The 18939-nt window shown below is 37.2% G+C and overlaps 1 protein-coding gene across 1 annotated transcript in view; it reads left to right on the top strand.

The window, feature by feature from the left end:
• LOC140234098 (mediator of RNA polymerase II transcription subunit 23-like) overlaps positions 1–18939 on the top strand; it is a 126425-nt gene that overhangs the window by 17501 nt on the left and 89985 nt on the right. The window contains exon 7 of the mRNA XM_072314179.1: positions 818–875. Within this exon, the coding sequence (XP_072170280.1) occupies positions 818–875 (58 nt within the window). The remainder of the gene's footprint in view (positions 1–817; positions 876–18939) is intronic.

Genomic DNA, 18939 nt, shown 5'->3' with positions numbered 1-18939 from the left:
CTTTATTACAGCATCAAACTTTGGCCTGAGAAGTGAAGTACATGTGGTATGTTAGTGAAGGTGGCTGCGTAGACAAGAATATTACATTGGTCAATTAGGAATAATTATAATTCCCCCTAATTAATAACTATCAACCATATACTTCATGTGAGAGAGATATGAATGGTGTTGAATGGTGTTTGTGATATATCCATAGCTGTTTTTGGTGAATGGTAGTTGTTTTGTAGCTCCATATGTTTTTCCTAGAAGAGTAATGACCGATGTATTGTGCATATTGTAATACCTTTTTGTTTCCTTTGTTTTCTCAAAATACTACTTTCTTAAGAAATTAGTATTTTGTTTTATTCATTAAAAATACATGGTTTAACAGAATGACTTGAGAGTTGGTAAGAAGATTTCTGAAAAGATACTTGAGCTCATAACCGTTTCCCTTTTTTCATAAGAGTCATAGAAGTTAGTTAATTAGTTGCATGAATACATAATTAGCCAACTTGGATATGAGTGTTTGAAAAAAAATTAATTAAAAATATTTTACAAGTCAAATCACAAAACCAAAACGATTAATCTGTTTATCCTTACATACTTCATTTACATACCAAATTTAGAAAGATTAACACTAGGGGTTGTCTGTATAAGAGCAAAACAGTGTTTTCTTATTATTTTCTTTATATGTAGAACGGAACAGGTGTCGGATTACATATGGGCAGAAAATACTCCTGAAGGCTTATGTTATACACCTATGTCAAAAAAAACAATGAAAATATAACCTTGGTAGGAAATACAGACCCTAAACACAATAGGTGTGATATCCCCTTAACAAGATCCCTAACAGCATCAATGTGTCTACAGGCAAGCAGCTGGAGGCAGTAACTAAGGTAAAGCCAAATAGGAAAAAGAAATGGCAAAGTATACATGTACATTATAGATTTCCTCTACTGTTTGTGCCAATATGTTATACATGAGTAAATCTTGCTGTCAGTTATGCATAGTAAAGCAAGAAATATTTTCACAGCATGAAATTTTTATAAATTGGAACTGACAGCCTTTTTTCACGGCATAAAATCTTCACAAATTGCCACTGACATTCAATGCATACTGTCAGTATATATATATGTAGTGTAGACAAGAACTTTCGCATGCTCTTTAATTTCGCAAATCTTGACCCTTGCAAAATTTGCAAACTTAGAATGCACTCAAAAAGTTCTGATTTTACAGTAGGTATCTTTCCTTATCTCTTAACCCCCTTCCCTTCTCATATTAAGTAAAGAAAGGCTATATTGATTTTATTTCTGTGGAAATTTGTGTGACTTACTCTGTTTTCCTAATTCCCTACGAACAATAAATACTGAACAGAAGTAATAATATGCAAATAATGCACATGTCTAAGTAAATCACTAGGAATTGTGTGTAGAAGGTAGCTGTGGATTTGAATTGTTATCCCATTCAGTGGCACTTTGGGGTTTTAACTAATTTCCATAATTACTAAATCCACACTACTCCAACCCACACACAGAAAAACATACATGTGCATCAGCTGTTTTACAGAACAGTGGACAAAGATTTACAACAACAAAAAAAGAAGAATTTCTATGTGTTTTGTCATGGTAACAGTTTTTTTTTTTTTTTATAGTTAAAACATGCAATAATCTAGTGGATTGATTAGCTTCCTTAAGGGCCGTTCACACTGGAGCAGTTTTGCAGCTGTGGCAGCGGTGTGCCGCAAAAATCCCTCGCGTGTTGTTCATGTATAACCGTTCACACTGGAGCGGTAGCGGCGACTTTTCAGAGCAGCAAGCGCAAGCGGTTTTCTTGAATCGCTCCGCTGAGCGATTTTTCTAGTCTGCCGCTGCGGCGAGGTTGCTGTTGACCAATCATAATAAAGCATAGTTTGTGACGTTATAATGTGGGTGGGGTCATAAACTTTAGCTTGAAAAGAGTCTCGCGAAGATTAAGGTACAACACGTCGATCGAAGAGCTGAACGAAGAGGTCCAGAAAAGACAACTTTTGTACAATAAACGCAATTATGCTCACAAAAACACTCCTGAGGAAAATATCCGATTGAAGCCCATTGGTGATGAAATCGGGCTAAGTGGTAAGTTACTCGTTTGGTTTTCTAGAGATTTTGCATTTGTTTCGACGCAAGACAGCAGTCACTCTCTTGCAGAGACTACATTGCAGATTGTAACTTTCCACGTATTTAGCCATAGACGCAGACTCGCCAGCGAAAGAAAGCAGTCTACCAATATCACAGTCCCATATACGCCTATCTATGTCTGATATGGTATTCTGCCAACATGGTACTAAAGACTTGAAGTCTAGAGTAGATCCAGAACTACTAGGTCCATTGATAGGAGCACTCCTATTGTCCTACTAGTCCCACACCTACTAATGTATGGGGTTCATAGATGGGAAGGGCTTCCCATAAATGGACCACAAACAGTCGATTGTATACCGGTATAGACCTTCTATTCATTTTTTTTTTTTTAAGTTACCATATAGGGGTCCATAGACAACCTATTTATAATTATTACTGTAGGCTTCTATGGTCTAGTAGACTAGACATTCTAACGTTAGATTTATTTGGTATCATAGAGGTTGTTTTTTTTTTTTATCATTTCTAATAAAATGAAAATGATGCAGGGAAAATTTTGGAATTAAAGTAATTTATAAGTAAAGATTTGGCATAAATATTCTTAGGGGAATGATAAATGGCAAATAAATTCAAATAACAACAACAACAAAAACACCTAACAAGGTGAGGTCTGATACAGTGATAGTACTGTTAACATTAGACATAGTTCTGGACTCTAGTCTTAGAGTTTCTAGACCTAGGCCCTAATACTATAGGTATTATGTTCTAGGTATTGACTCTGCCTCTATAGGCCTAAGGTGTTTTTGCATTGCCATACTGCCACCGCACAGTGGTATAAATGTATACACACGACCACAACTATGTCCGTTGGCGTGACAATGACTAAATTTACTTAAAATTACTCGCACTCAGTCTCGCATCATCAGACAGGCAATGAAGTAGGACTGATTTATCTTGTGAGAAAGTGAATTAAATCCCCTCAGACTGAGTCTGACCAAGTAACAGGTAATGTTTTAAAATCACTTTAACTTTAACTGTAGCTGGTAAGCATGTGCATTATCTTGTGTTGCCTTTCCAAAGATGCCCTCATTTCCCACAATCAATAGACTGGGAGATTTCCTTCAATGTACAATTAATTCTTAATAAGGAGGGAAAAAATGCCAAGTGATGCAGTGGTTGGTTAGTTGCTGACCCTTGACATCATACTGTATCAAAGGTTGAAGCAGCCACTACTTCTTCTGGAAGGCTGTGCCAGTCCTTTGTATTCCTCGGTAGGAAAGATGACCCTCTGTATTGTGTTCTGCAGGTAATTCAGTGCATTAATTCATGTTGGTAACAATACCTAATATATATTTTCATTAATAGTTTCATTGAGATAAGCACTGGCATATTAGTAGCACTTACACATGTACATTATACTGCAAAATGAGCAATTTAAGAGCATAAATCAGTTATCAAAAGTTCAGGCAATTAATTCCTGGAGATGGCAATGGTTATGGGAGTGAAGGACTAAGGTCCTATTTAAAAGAGACCTGTATATACTACATTTTCTTTGTGCTGAGTAAAAATTTCCCCTATTCATGTAAGGAAATAACATTATAATGCATTGTATAACACATCAATTGTATAGATATTATTTACCCTCGGGTAAACAGTGATTGAATTTGCAGCCCTCCTATTCAGGGGATGTGGAAAGACCATGCAAAGGAGGGTGCATCCCTGACCAGGCTTTGATATGCGAGCTCACTCATTGACTGGAAAGCTGTGAGTTTTAGCTTTTAGTATTTACTGAAAGTACATTATTCAAAAGATTGACATTCTAGGTACATGTATTCCGTAACCATTGTTCAGAACTTGACCTTACTCCTGTGGGAGGAAAAAAAAACAACAACTTTCTTTGGGAAGTGATGGTACATGTGCTGTACCTGATAATTCTAATTACAACACAGGTACATATTTTGTATGTCACCTAGAACTTAAGAGTAAAATTAACGTAAGAGTGAAATTTCTGTGAAGGCACATTTTTTAATCTTTACCCTGCCCCTTCATTCAAAGGAAATGTACATGTACATGTAGTCTAGTCAAAATATGAAAAAAGGGGGTCAACCCAAAACAAATGTGACCCGCTACAACAAAAGGATCCTAAAGTCGCTGACGGCTGAGCCGAGAAAAACAAGTTTGAAGTCAAATCATCAAAATTGGGCAAAACTATCGGATTTCTGTTTTGGGCATGATTTTGTAGACTAATGTTTTATCTATCATCTGCCGAAATTTTGGAGCTAAATGATGAAAGGAAAGGCAAGAAATCAGAGTTTTTCTGGACCTTGATTTTCCGACTTTTAAGGTAAAAGAAACGTGTCCGAAGATTTGGATTTAGCGCCGCAGCTAGACTCCGCCCCTAGAAACGAGGGAGTGATCTTATTGGGCAGTGCGTGGCATCCTGATTACTGATTGGTCGTGCGTAGACCGCTGGCGCTAAGCTTGAATGAACATCGCGGAGGTCGCTAGGAGCATGCCTTATTGTCAAGCTGTGAAAACTGTCTTGCCTACCTTTGATCATGATAGCGTCCAAAGGAAAACTTTGAAGGCATTTTTCTGGAACTCTGATTTCCCCAACCACTTGCCATGCGCTCATAAAATCATCGATATCTCCACAACCAAGTACTTTTATGAGTTGTGTTATGTATGAAATTAGAGTAAAAGAGTAAGGGAATTATGTCATGCCATTTTCAGAAAATTGTCCTCCCCCGACTTTCGGATCCTTTTGTTATGTAGCGGGTCACAAATTGCAACAGAAACCATTCCACTTGCATTTAACCTGGAAGAGCTACCAAAACAACGTATGAAAAGTTCCCTAAAATTTGAGTGGTTGATCAATGCCTAATTTGCATAAATTCAAAATGGCCACTATAAAACCTATTTATGCTTTACTTGGGATGTAGAACCCATAGAATGTCAGTTCTTGTGTCCAAACCTATGTTTTTTAGGTCAAGGAGTACAATTATGACATCAGTAATAACCTAAAAGTATTTATTTGTACATAATTTGCATAAATTTGCATATGAGTGCATTCAAAATGGCCGCCATAATGGCCTTTTAATATCTCCGTACAGAAAACCTGTAGAAAGTAAATTTTGTCATCTATATTTATGTTTTCACGTCAATAAACACAATCATGATGTCAGTTGTAACTCAAAAAGCATTCCTACATACATAATTCCATATATATGCATATAATTATATGCAAAATGGCGGCCATATGGCTTGTGCATGCCCGATTATTTCATCTGTAATTGGGTCTCTTTGTGTCTCTTATCTTCTCTGCCAGGAGTATATTGCTGCAGTACCTACATTTAGGAGTGAGTCAATGAAAAATCTGCATAAATATACATATAATTATTGCATTTTTTCCCCTCATTCTTCCCTCCCTTTCTCCTTATCGCCACTCAGTGAGTGGTGACTTATATTCCTACAATGTTGTATTGTTTAGACAATCATTTCTGAGGCCATTGTCATCGTCAAGTGCTTGCTTATGACGATGGTCTCCTGAATTTCTGTACATCAAGAATTGCCTGATTTGTCTTTGAGCAAGAGATATACTGTAACTTATGTATGCATAAATATGCACAAAATAGTATATTTTCATTTTGAATTGTATCATGGAAAAAAGTTGAATATTTGAATTAATCATTTATTTGCTTTAATTGTCAGATTCAATTTATACTGTGCTCAATTTGTTTATTCAATTGACTTTGTACTTCATTATTGTATGAAAAAGAAATTCAGAAATAAAATCAGAATCAGATCATGTAATTATTCAAATCACTAATATGAATACACTTCCTTTTATCATACATATACATACAATGTTGGGCAAAGAACATTAACATTTAACAACCTTAATGATTATCTTATATACCTATATACTTGCATGAATTTGCAAGTACTGTACCACCCATAACTTCCCAAAATAAAGCCTCTGAGCATTAATCAATGTAAACAGTATCAAACAGAACCAATTGTCACTTAACTTTAACTCCAAATTAGCTTCCAAGCGTGCTCAATAGGTACACAAAAATGGAAATCTTTGAATTGTTTAAAACATCTCATGTTTGCATACAATGTGAGAATTTGCCTTAATGTTTAATGCATACATGCAATATCTTTTTTAAGAGGGAGAGTACATCAATAATTCATTATGAGAATGTTTATCTATGAGTTGATAAACAAAAGTTACATGAGTTTGGTGTGGAAATTGTTTTTATCATATTTTGGTGCCTTGTCACTCAATGACTTTCTGAACAAGAAACCCATGGGTTCAGAGCTCCCAAGTATCTCAAGTTTATCTTCCATGCAGTCTTGCAGACTGTTACCTAGGGAGAACACACCAAAATTGGAAGCCTTTGGAGACCTCCAGGGCCCAGGGAAACATGGCATCCATATGTTTTATTCTATGACACTGGCGAAAACACTTGCCAAAGTTGTATAGAAATGTGATCATGCATGTTTCCAAAAAGAAGATCAAAACTTAAAACTGGTCCTCAATAAATTATTCCTGGCTGCGGCCTAAAGGGAACACCCCCGAATCTGCCATGAAACACTTGAAAGTACCCTCAGCGGTGTAGACCCCCCTCTAAAAAAAAATTAATAAATAAAAAGATCTGAAGATGATCCTAGTTTGGTTCGGATCCGAAGGGGATCATCCCTGTATCTGTTCTCCTGCTTTAAACATTTGGGGTTTTCCCACAAGTCAATGAGGTCAGCATTGAAAAAAAGGTCTTTGGTCTTCTTTGCTTTAATAATTCTGTGTCAAACTTAAGAGCCTTATTTGCGTTGTGTCGGACTCGTGGGCTCTTTTTTTATTGCCTAGTGTCTAGACTCATGGACCTTATTTGTTTAGTGTCGAGCTCATGGGCCGTATGACTCTTGGATGTTGAATTGTGACATGTGAAAAAAAAAAAAAAAAATCTTGAGAGAGACAGAGAGACAGCCATCTAGAGCGGGATAGCTGCAAACTCTGGAGGGAGACAGGGAAATTTTGAGAAAACAGTCTAAAAGCATCCCATCAACCACTGAAAGAAATAGCGTTAGAGTATCTACCGTACTTCTATAACGTATAAAGCAGAAGTGAATGGACTCGTAAGATTGTTAATGACAGATTCAGGGGTGATCCTCTTTGGGTCTGTACTAAATTAGGGACCAATTTTCACACTTTCTTCTTTGCAAAAAGTGTGGTCATTTTTTTTTTCCTACCAAACTTTGCAGGTGATAAAATATCATATTATTTAGTCACATGAGTACCATGAACCCCATGTTGACTCCAAGATGCCCCAAATCCCCCAAATTAGGGAATCTTTGAAAGCATTTTTTCCCTCTAGAATCAGAAATGGGTAAAAGAATAAAGGCCATGATTACAGGGACCCTATACTGTAGAAGGTACTTTCAAATGTTTCATGGCAGATCCAGGAGTGCCCCGGTTTGGTCGCTGCCATACCTAATTCATTAGGGACCAGTTGTAAGTTTTGATCTTTTTGGAAACGCATGATCACATTTTCTACAGACGTGGCAGGTGTTTTTGCCAGTGTCATGGAATAAAAACATATGGATGTCATGTCTCCCTGGGCCCTGGAGATCTCTAAAGGCTTCCAACTTTGATGTGTTCTGCCTAGGTAACAGTCTGCAAGACTGCATGGAAGGTAAACTTGAGATACTCAGGTGAGCTCTGAACCCATAGGTCTCTTGTTCAGAAAGTCATTGAGTGACCAAGGCACCAAAATGTGACCAAAATATCTACTACATTGTATACCAAACTCATGTAACTTTTGTATATAGACTCATAGATAAACATGCTCATAATGAATTGATGTACCCTCCTCCTTGTAAAAAAAAAAAAAAAAAAAAAAAAAAGTATTTTGTAGTTACAAATATGCATTATACAATTCAAAGATTTCAATTTTTCTGTACCTCTTGGGCACACTTGGAAGCTAAATTGAAGTTAAAGTTAAATGAAAATCGGTTCTGTTCAATGCTGTTTACATTGATTATTGTCCAGAGGCTTTATTTGAAGAAATCATGGGTGGTAGAGTAGGCCTAAAACTACTTATAAATTCATGGAAATTTGTGCAACTAGGTGTAAGGATGTTCATTAAGATTGTGAAATGTAAATGTTCTTTGCCCTTGAATTAATAGATACAGGCATCACAATCAACATTGTGCAGGCTGCATGTATATGTATATCCTAAAAGTAGAAATGTATTCATATTGGTGATTTGAATAATTATATTTATTTGTATATTTATGCAGATTTTCATTGATTTACTATTGAATGTGGGTACTGCAGCAATTATTCCTGGCAGTGAAGATAAGAGACACAAAGGGAACCACTTATGGATGAAATAATCAGAGATAGGGGCATGTACAAGCCATTTGGCAGCCATTTTGCATATAATTATATGCATATATATGCAAATTATGTATGTAGGAATGCTTTTTGAGTTACAACTGACATCACAATTGTGTTTATTGACATGAAAAACATAAATATAGATGCCAAAATTTACTTTCTACAGGTTTTATGTATGGAGATATTAAAAGGCCATTATGGTGGCCATTTTGAATGCATTTATATGCAAATTTATGCAAATTATGTATAAATAAATACTTTTAAGTTTTTACTGATGTCATAATTGTACTCCTTGACCTAAAAAACATAGGTTTAGACACAAGAACTGACTTTCTATGGGTTCTATGTCCCAAGATATTTAAGCATAAATAGGTTTTATGGCGGCCATTTTGAATTTATGCAAATAAGGTATTGATCCACCACTCGAATTTTAGGGAACTTTTAATATGTTGTTTTGATAGCTCTTCCAGGTTAAATGCAAGTGGAATGGTTTCTGTTGCAATTAGTTTTGGGTCATTCCATATTTTGACTGGACTAATGTAGATTCTTCTCTTTCTTCTCTATTATGGCAACATCCCATACGATATGCAGCGTGGACCAATCAATCATGCAGCGTATATTATAGTGTGCCATAGGTGCATGGGTCAAGTAATTGGCCCATGTCAATATAATCAGTTTCAGAGGACATGAAAAATGCAAGTCATATGTAACTTTGAATGTAAAATTGTCATTTTGATTTTTTTTTTTTTTATTGGGGGGGGGGGGAGTGGTCCCAAAAGATTTGATTTGCTTTTTTCGTTCTTCCAGAAAGGACTGTTTAAACTGCTCATATGTGGTCGACACAGAACATCCGCAGTCACAGCACTTCAACCTTCTTATTGGAGAAAGCAAATGAAACCCTCTTCAGGTGCATGTATCTGCAGTTGAGCACAGGGCACAGTCTTGTCAAGACATTGTGGCTGCAGCTGATCTTGTCTTCAAGTTGATCTTCGTTCTAAATCTCAACTACTGGCCACATTGCATGGCAGTGAGACCATTTTAAAAGGGACTCCTGTACAAACAAGGAAGATTTGTAACTTTGGCATTCCATCCCTTAGTTTCTAAATTTGCCGAGTCAACCATAATGTAACCATTTATTCGTCTCCACCCTCCCCATATCAAGTCTGCATAAGTAAAACAGCAGTTGTTTGAGAAGTACGTACAATGTTATAGGGAAATAGGCACTGACCTTTGATTGTGGTCTCATATAACAGTGACCATGTTCTTTCACAAGTCATTTGCCATTCGGATATTGTTGCATTTTGACTATACACCTGTACCAGGTATGAATGATAAGGTACATTATATTTATATCGATACTGTTAGTGGTCAATGCTTCTTTGAAACATGCATTCACTTTTCAAGGAGTTAGTTTTACTTATTATTATGTAGACAAGTACTTAAGATTTGATAAGCTGCTAATTCCATTATTATACACCACGCCCACACGTAGTGTGTACAAGTTGACAAGGAATGTATAGAGCACCAAACTGTGACATCGCCATAGAAACTAGTTCTCAATGGCCTCACCTGGCCCAAATATCTGTCAACACTATTGCTGCTAACCATGCTTGCACCTGGTTCCAACCCAAGTTACAACTTTGTTGCTTTTTTTAGCAGTTGATCTAGAATTTGGCATATGTCGCCACTATTACAGGTAAATATGCAGTTATTGTGCTGCCATGGTAATGAAACAAATTCTATTGAAAATTTTAATCAAAATATTGTGGATCAAACTACTTTCAGTCTTTATAATGTGAATGGTAATTTGAAAACACAAGATATATAATTGTCTTTAACTGGCATCCTTCATGTATCACTTGAGTAGTGAAGACATACCCCAAGCAATTTCATCTGTTCGTAAGAAGTGATCAAGTTCTTCATTATTTCATACAAGGCAGGCTAATGTGTATCACTTCACAGTTAGAACTCGACTTGGAAGAAATCTGATTGCATATATGCAGGCCCACAACACAAGAATTCCTTGCATTGCCAGTAGCTAACACACTGTTCAAACGTGATAAAATTCCACCTTTTCACTATGCACACTTACCTACATAGTACCTGTTACATGTGTGTATACATTGGAATATGGATGCAATATTATATTATGCTGCTGGGCAATCAGTGAAATATTTGGCAGTAGAGCAAGCACTTTATAGTGTACCTGATGCATGTCACTACAGTTTTTGAAAGCTGCAAGTTTACCTTGAAACCCAATCTATAAATGTTGACATGGCATCGAATACATGTCGTGTGTATTACATTACATGTATTGTATCATCTTGAACACCCAGTTTGTACTGTGCTTGCATTCCGATGTCAGATAACTCATGTGTGATGTTTGTCATTTACCAACATAAGTTGGTTAAAATCCTGCTAACTAATATTGGGTGGTTAAATTGATGGAAGCAATTATTTAGTGCAATTCAACAAAACTTGCTGAAACTTAAACTGACCTCTGTTGGTTTTTGGTAATCACTCTACCCAACAGTTGTTCCCTTGGAAATCTACTGTCTGTTTAAATTCTTTCCAGATTTCTGAAAGTGTAGATTTGATGGTTTAATACAGATGTGTAAATTTGAAATCCAAACTGTGATTATGAAAGGGTGTTTGTTTGTGCGTGTGTGTGTGTGTGTGTGTGTGGTTTTTGTTTTTGTTTTTTGTTTTTGTCTATAAAGAGGACGAAAAACCGCCGTGACTTTCTCCCCCATGCATAACACACACATTTTGGAGAGTGAAAAATGCTTTCCTGGTTTTCCCATAGCTAGGAGTATGTGGGCGAGTTTATTATGGTCAGTTGTGAACCACATTATACTCTACACATGTAGGTCTATAGTTAGTCTGGTTTCCAGACCCTTTGCCAACTGGACTCCGCGGCGACGAAGTCGCCGCCCCGCGACGAAGTCGCCGCCTTTGCCGAAGGCAAAGGGTCTGGGCACATTCGCTTCAAGTGGGAGGAGCCTAAATTTACCCCCAGTGAGCGAGGGCGATCATTCTGTCATTACGTAATAAGGAAGAGGTCACGTTAGTGACCCCTGCATCCTCACCCAGAGGTCCCAAGGACACTCTCCATATACATTACATGCATGCATCCACTGTCCGTGGAGTATTTCCATGCACTGTTTACTGCATGGAAAGGTTTTCTGGTGCGATAATCCTGTTTCTGATAGGGCCTATTTAGTCACTATATCCACACTATGCACGGAGCTATACACCATGCCCAAGACACATGGCATCCAAAGAGCGAAAAATGAAGTCGAAAAAAGAAAGTGCAGCGGAGTATTGTGAAAAAATTTTTGTAAAAACTTTGTATGTGGAGATGAGTTGTGGGTGGGCGGCCCATGTGATATATAATGCATTATTCTATGTACATGTATTTTTTATGTTCGTGTTTGCTGATGAATACGTTCAGTTGAGACCCTTCTTTCTATAACTTAATAGCAGCTAGTGAATAAAAAAGAAACAGATGATTAGCAACGTGCTCTTCCGATCAGTTCTTGTCTTCATAATATCGTGTCCCTCTCGTGGAAACATTGCGGCAACTGACTAAACTTAAAAATATAACGATATTGTTTACTAGTATTTCTTCACCTCACACATACAATCACCAAGATAATAACATCGGGATATGTATGAACCCACACAAGAAAAATGAAGTACACTTGCATGTATACTCTCTAAAAAAAATTCGAGTGAAAATTTTCACTCTAAAAAGAGTGAATACAAAAAAGAGTGAATTTCGAGTGAAATTGGAGTGAATTTTGAGTGAAAATGCTCATTTTCACTCATTTTGGAGTGACGTCAGGGATCACTCGAAGATTTTGGAGTGATCCCAGATCACTCGAAGATCACTCGAAGATTTTGGAGTGATCCCAGACGTCACTCCAAAATGAGTGAAAATGAACATTTTCACTCAAAATTCACTCCAATTTCACTCGAAATTCACTCTTTTTTGTATTCACTCTTTTAAGAGTGAATATTTTCACTCGATTTTTTTTTAGAGAGTAGGTGAGCTGGGGTATTGTGGCCCCTCAACATAAGATGTCTTCATACACCATCTTCTATCCCTTGAAATAGCCCGCTTGATAGCAGTACAAGGTCACTTCATACCACTATATGCTCCAACATCCATTCATTTAGCAATTATAGCATCTTTGATATAGGGGGACCAGTTTTTAGAAGAACGCGCGATAAGAGCCACATCTATTCATTTCCAATTTATTTTTCATAAAGTCACGTGATGATAAAAACCTTGTCTGAAGTGGTTATGTATAATGAAACAAATAATTAAAAAAATATTATTTTCTTTGACAGAAGGCCATTGTTTGAAGCATGATGCGCTTCGGGGCAATATGCCCCCCCCCCCCCCTTTAAAAAGCTTTGTTTTGCTAAGAACATCCATGGGTATATATGCAAGAAAGAATACTAATTATTTAGTTTAAGTCGCAATTAACATGGTTCATCGCTGGCATATCAAGTTGACGTATACAGTGCAATCATAATGAATTATCATTGCAGCTTGGTTTTGGATATTTTCAGCTGAAAGACTTCATTTCCCAAGGTCATCATGCAACAAAATTAACGGCCAAACGTTACAAACAATAATAGACTCTGACTTACAGTTTTTGTATTCACATAATTAAGATATGACAAGCTCTAGCATTTGATATAGATTTGTCCATGTAACTCATATATTTTTTCGGCTTATTGCAGATTTATCACTTGTATATAGGAAAGTATCGGTTTTGTGGAATATTTTGCCTCAATTCAAATTCTCAAAAGATGCTCATGTACTTTTTTTTCATTGTTTTTCATATGCTCAGAGACCCGTCCATATTAGTTAATCATAATAAACTTTCTATAAAAGAAACAGGTGCCAAGTTTATGGCAAATGATATGTTTAGAGACAATTATCACCCCATCGTAAGACTATTAATTGTTTTTTTTTTATTTCTATGTATGAGAAGCAACGCAAGTTGGCTGCTTTTATTACCTCATTCAATGCAAAATGAAAATTGAGTGTAGATAAGTAGAGAACAGAAATAAGTTCGGTGCTATATGGCACACCACAACCAATTATTAATTTTGGTCTCCATCCTGTAATTTTTGCTTTTTAATCCCTCGACGACAAACTTCTCCATTTCACCATATGCATGTCTTTAGTTGATATGCTCCTTGGACCTTATAGGATGTAAGCATGTAGGCCATATAGGTGGTATAACCAGGGAGGTGGGAAAACCGAGCACTTGTGTGACCTTTTGTAAATATTGATGTTGTTACATTCCTGATTCCGATAATTGAATGGTGAATGTGGCAAAGAATGGTTCATCTCGATGACGATGTTGGCTATAGAGTATATGGGAAAGGTGGGATACGGAGGAAGAAGAGGAAATATTCGTTTTGTATCAATAATGCAATCCAAAATTCCAATTGTATTCCAGCGCTCTTCCCTTAAATTTCATTGCGTAATATTCTATAAAGTATCTTAACAATAACAACACCGCATTTCGCTGAAAAAATAAAACATATTTTATTTTCGGAATTACGAATCCTATTTCATCACCAGATTGACGCGCCTTTGGAATAACGACCCTTCATTCATTTTGGGATAAACGAAACTTTGGAATAAAGAACCCAATTAAGTTTTTCGGAATAAGAAACATTATTCAATATCATCTGATGATATTGAATAATGTTCGTCATTCCGAAAAACATGATCTGATCAACAAACCTTCTGAAGAATTACGACTCTGCATTCATTTGGGATTAATCATAACTTTTTGATTCACGAAACTTATTACATTTTAGCACTGACAAACTTTCGGAGTAATGAACTTAATCATTCGCATTAGCGAACTTTGTTCTGAACGTAACGAATTATAACAATGAGAATTATACGTATGAAAGCATTGACAGAAATTTAAAGAATATAATATGTCCAATTCAGATACTTTTAGCTTGAATAATTTTTTTTTCCCGTGCACAGGTCGTATTGAATCATAGCTCTTCTCCGAATATTAGCCTGCCTTATGCAATAATAATAGCTTGTCATCAACATATTTTACAGAGCATGTGGAAGCACTATGCTTTTCAGATGGAGAAATTGTGTGTGTTTTTGTAATGTACCTCATCGTTCTGACTCTTAAGTATGAGTTTAACATTATACGAACAAATACAGCGGAAGGCGTTGTGCATCAATCAATATCGCCACAATCAAGTCTATTATACTTGCAGGGTTTTGTTGTTGTTGTTGTTTTTGTTTTGCTTTTTTAGAGGGCCTCAATTTTTTCATCCACAAAGATGCCTGATTTTGAAACTGACAATTCCTAATACCTGATTTGGGAAACCTCTTTAGAGTTTTCATTGTTCGTCGAAAATGATCATTGATATCATGAGAACAATAATTATATCTCTCTAAGATTTATAATGTTTGTTTTTTGTTAAGTGCTGTCTGGGGCAAATAGAGGGCCCCATTTTCTCTCTCTCTTCTTTCGTTCTTTAAAACAACAACAACAACAATAATGTCTACATGAATTGTTAACTTGTTTCTCTCTGAAAAAACCCAAACCATCCCCCCTTCCCCCCCCCCCCCAAAAAAAAGCAGCAAATTAAAATACTTCACTGTTGATGCTGTTCATTTAGATATTTGAGCACCAATTCGCACATTGATGAATGTCGGAAAGATTTGGGACCTCAGATAATGTTCATTTACATTGAGCTGATGATTGCATTCCACGTCTATAGCACCTATAAAGGGACTGTACAGTACTGGTTGAGGTGGGCATTCATCTTTTGAACATTCCTAAGTGAGATAATGAAAAGCCTCTTATGAAATATGAAAGAGCATGTAATTTTAAGAAGGATTCAATGTTTATTTGATGAAAATTGGTTTTCAAATGGCTGAGATATCCAAAAAAAAAAGTGCTAATAATAAAAGGCGACATGCCACAACTTTATTAGGATCTCTTTGTTTCACCTTGTTTTTGGTTATCTCGGCCATTTCAAAACCGATTTTCATCGAATAAACTTTTGATACCCCTTAGAACTTAGAAGGTTTCTGAATATCTCGCAAAACGTTAAAAGCTATATCCTCACCACGACCAGAACTGTACACACCCTTTAAGATTAAATCATTGAAGTGAACTCAATATCACATATAGAAAAAAAAAATGTGTATCTGAAATTGCCAGTTTCTATCAAAATATGCATCCATTTTGTATTTTTTCATTAGTCAAAGATCCGTGAATTTTGCTTTATTTGTAGGATTCAGTATAGGCCTACTAGTAGTCAAATTAGACCGGTTTTTACATTCATACTCATAAGGCCTACTAAAAAAAAAGGTTAAAAAAATGTTGCTGGTTTTCCCCAAGTCGAGCCTACAAAAGAAATCCATTAGACAACATAGTGGAAACGAGAAAACGACTCAGATGGTAATTGAGATACTTTGTAAAGGAAGGAAGGGGAATGTGGTTCGCAATTGTTAACTTTACTGATTGTATTGCACTATAGGCCCTACATTAGTTGAAAAAAAAAAACAAACAACCCAGCACAAATGAAGAAACAAACAAAAAAAAATCTTCCTTGGACACCTATTCCTCATTGAGCTTACAACATAAGTAACAAGGATATGTGATTTTTGATTTCGTCGATAGACACAATGACACAAAATGGTCTGCTTTAATTTTATTGGAAACATAGTTCACTTGACCATTGTGCGCATCTATAGTAGTAAACAGGAAAAAACGTGAGTAACAATCAAAAACATCGAAAACTTTTAGGAATACACATCATGGAGTACACACTGTCTACGATTGCCGATTCTTCCATCCGACCTTACTTTAGATCTTAGAAAAGTCCGAATGTTCGTGTGCAGAGAGGTAGAATATACGCCTCCCTGAATGTATACCATCACCCTCATCCTGCATACTACAGTATACAGCATCCACACCATTGGTACACACACGCCGCAATGCCAACACACAGGTAGTAGGGAGAGTCCTCCCACCACCCGGCTCTGATAACACGCTGAGCAGGATAATTCGAATTTCGCGCTTCAGAGGACGGGAGCGCTGACAGATTTATGGATTCCGCCCAAAATCGGGCGGAATCCATTAACTCCAAGACGAATGCTTCCAGACCCTCTGCGCGAGAAAATCAACTTAAACTATACTAGTTTTCGACGTTGAGGGCGTTAATATCATGGATAGCGAAATAGTATGGGCAGAGGGTCTGGAAGCCAGACTAGTCTATAGTAGGTTTCAGTAGGAGAGTGAATGGTAGGCCTATTACCTAATACTTATCCTTGGCAGAATATCCTATTGACAGTGACTTCCCCTCAACCTTTGTAACTACAATTGTACTCTTCCAGAAAGAGTATGAAGTGTGACAGATATTAAATCAAACATTTACATTCCATCTGTAGAATTTATCTGTAAAGATTGGAATGACAAGTAAAGAAGTATGTTGCTGTTTGTTGTTGTTGTTTTTTTTTTTTGGGGGGGGGTGGTTGTTGTTAAAAAGCTCATTGTTTGGCTACTTTGCCGACACCAGAAAAAAATAGGCATATTCACATCAACACGAAGCAAGATAAGACATTATTACTTTGGATGCTTAGTAATTAAAAAAAAGAAAGAAAAACAAACAAACCTAACCAAACCAAACAAACACACACACATGCAAAAAAAAACACCAAAACATACAAACAAGGTCACCTTTGCAGTTTATATTTGAGATCTTGTGGTGTTGGATGCGCACCTTTTATGTATGTTCATCTCACTACATGTAAATGTATGACACAGTCGTCCGACACAATTTCTGCGTGCATATCAGTAACACATGGAATAATTTGCAGTTTCCTTGAATCGTGTCGAATTTTTTTTTTCTTAAAGCAAAAAGTTGAAAAGCTGAGATTCCAGTACTGATTGCCCAATAATATTCCTGCATGTTACGAATCCTTGACTTTTGTGATTGTAAGTTTCATTTTGGAAAAGTGATTTTATAAGTCTCAGACCCAGGGGAATGTATTCACGGTATACATACATTGTATGTGCATATTATGTAATTGATTACTAGTTAACTGCAGGTGTCCAAGGGGAACAATTTAATTTGCATATTACGCACGGCAAACCACTCCAGTGTGAATAGCGTGCCACTGCGGCAGGGAGTAGCGGCAAACCGCTGCCGCTGCCGCAAAACCACTCCAATGTGAACGGTTCCCGTATGGAACGGGTTAAAAACATGTGAAACTCATCTTAGGCTACGGTCACAACCAACCCAAATCAGCCTGCTCAGCGACCAGTCGGCAAGTTTTTAGCCAATTTCGGTCGGACACGGACCAGTGACCGACCGGGCACCACTGATTTTTAGGGCATCGGTCGGTCACCACCAAAGTTTTAACGCTGAGTTAACATTTCACCGGCGACTAATCAGTTTTCACTCGCTGCTCAAAATACGCTCGGTGTCAAAGAGGCAACCGCCCAGGCACGGACCTATTCGACCAGTCACTGTCAAGCGATTTAGGGAACAAAAATAGTACAAATAAAAATGACAAAAACACAGAAGAAAACCAAGGGACTACATTGAGTGGTCGCCGTCAAGCCATTTGGGGAATAAAAATGTTAAAGATAAAAATGACAAAAGCACAGAAGAAAACCAAGGGACTAGATGGGGAAGAGGAGACATCCTCGGCAGGTACACGTAGCCCACACAGAAGAGGACTCGGCTAGCAACATAAGGGACATGGAAGACAGGGACAACCACTTTGGGGCGAAAGAGATGAAAGCTTAAGTTTGGGGTTGTTATGTAAGCTTAGTAATGTATAGTTTGGTTATTTTATTTAGGCCTATTGAATCACTCAAAGATTTTGGAGTGATCCCGGAGGTCACTCCAAAATTAGTGAAAATGAACATTTTCACTCAAAATTCAGTCCAATTTCACTCTAAACTCATTCTCTTCTGTTACTCACTCTTTCAAGAGTGAGCATCTTCACTCAATTCTTAAAGAGTATATAACCAGGTAGCTCGTGAGAAATTTCCGGCAGAGACCACCGGTACACCAATGGGACACCGATAGATGACCCATCGATCAACCGTCGGATCACCCAGCGATTTCATTAAAATTTGCCGGTGGCCAGTAGGAGATCACCCAGTTACAGATATGGCATTGCTCGGTGACTGCTCAGTCTCTGCACAGGGAAGACCCCCATATTTCACAATTTTTTGCCCCAAATCGACTGGTGATCAATGGGAGACGGACAGGGCATCGCTCGGGCATCCCTGGGGAATTACTAGTACAGCCTGCTCGACATCTTCAAAAACTGTTATACACTGTAGAATGGGTAGCGAGAATCCTGCGATCTCATTGGTCGAGAGCTATGTGTTATTTTGTACTGGCCGCACGCTG

Source organism: Diadema setosum, chromosome 10, assembly GCF_964275005.1.
Source record: "Diadema setosum chromosome 10, eeDiaSeto1, whole genome shotgun sequence".
Classification (NCBI taxonomy): Eukaryota; Metazoa; Echinodermata; class Echinoidea; order Diadematoida; family Diadematidae; genus Diadema; species Diadema setosum.
This window is presented reverse-complemented; position numbering and strand designations above follow the sequence as displayed.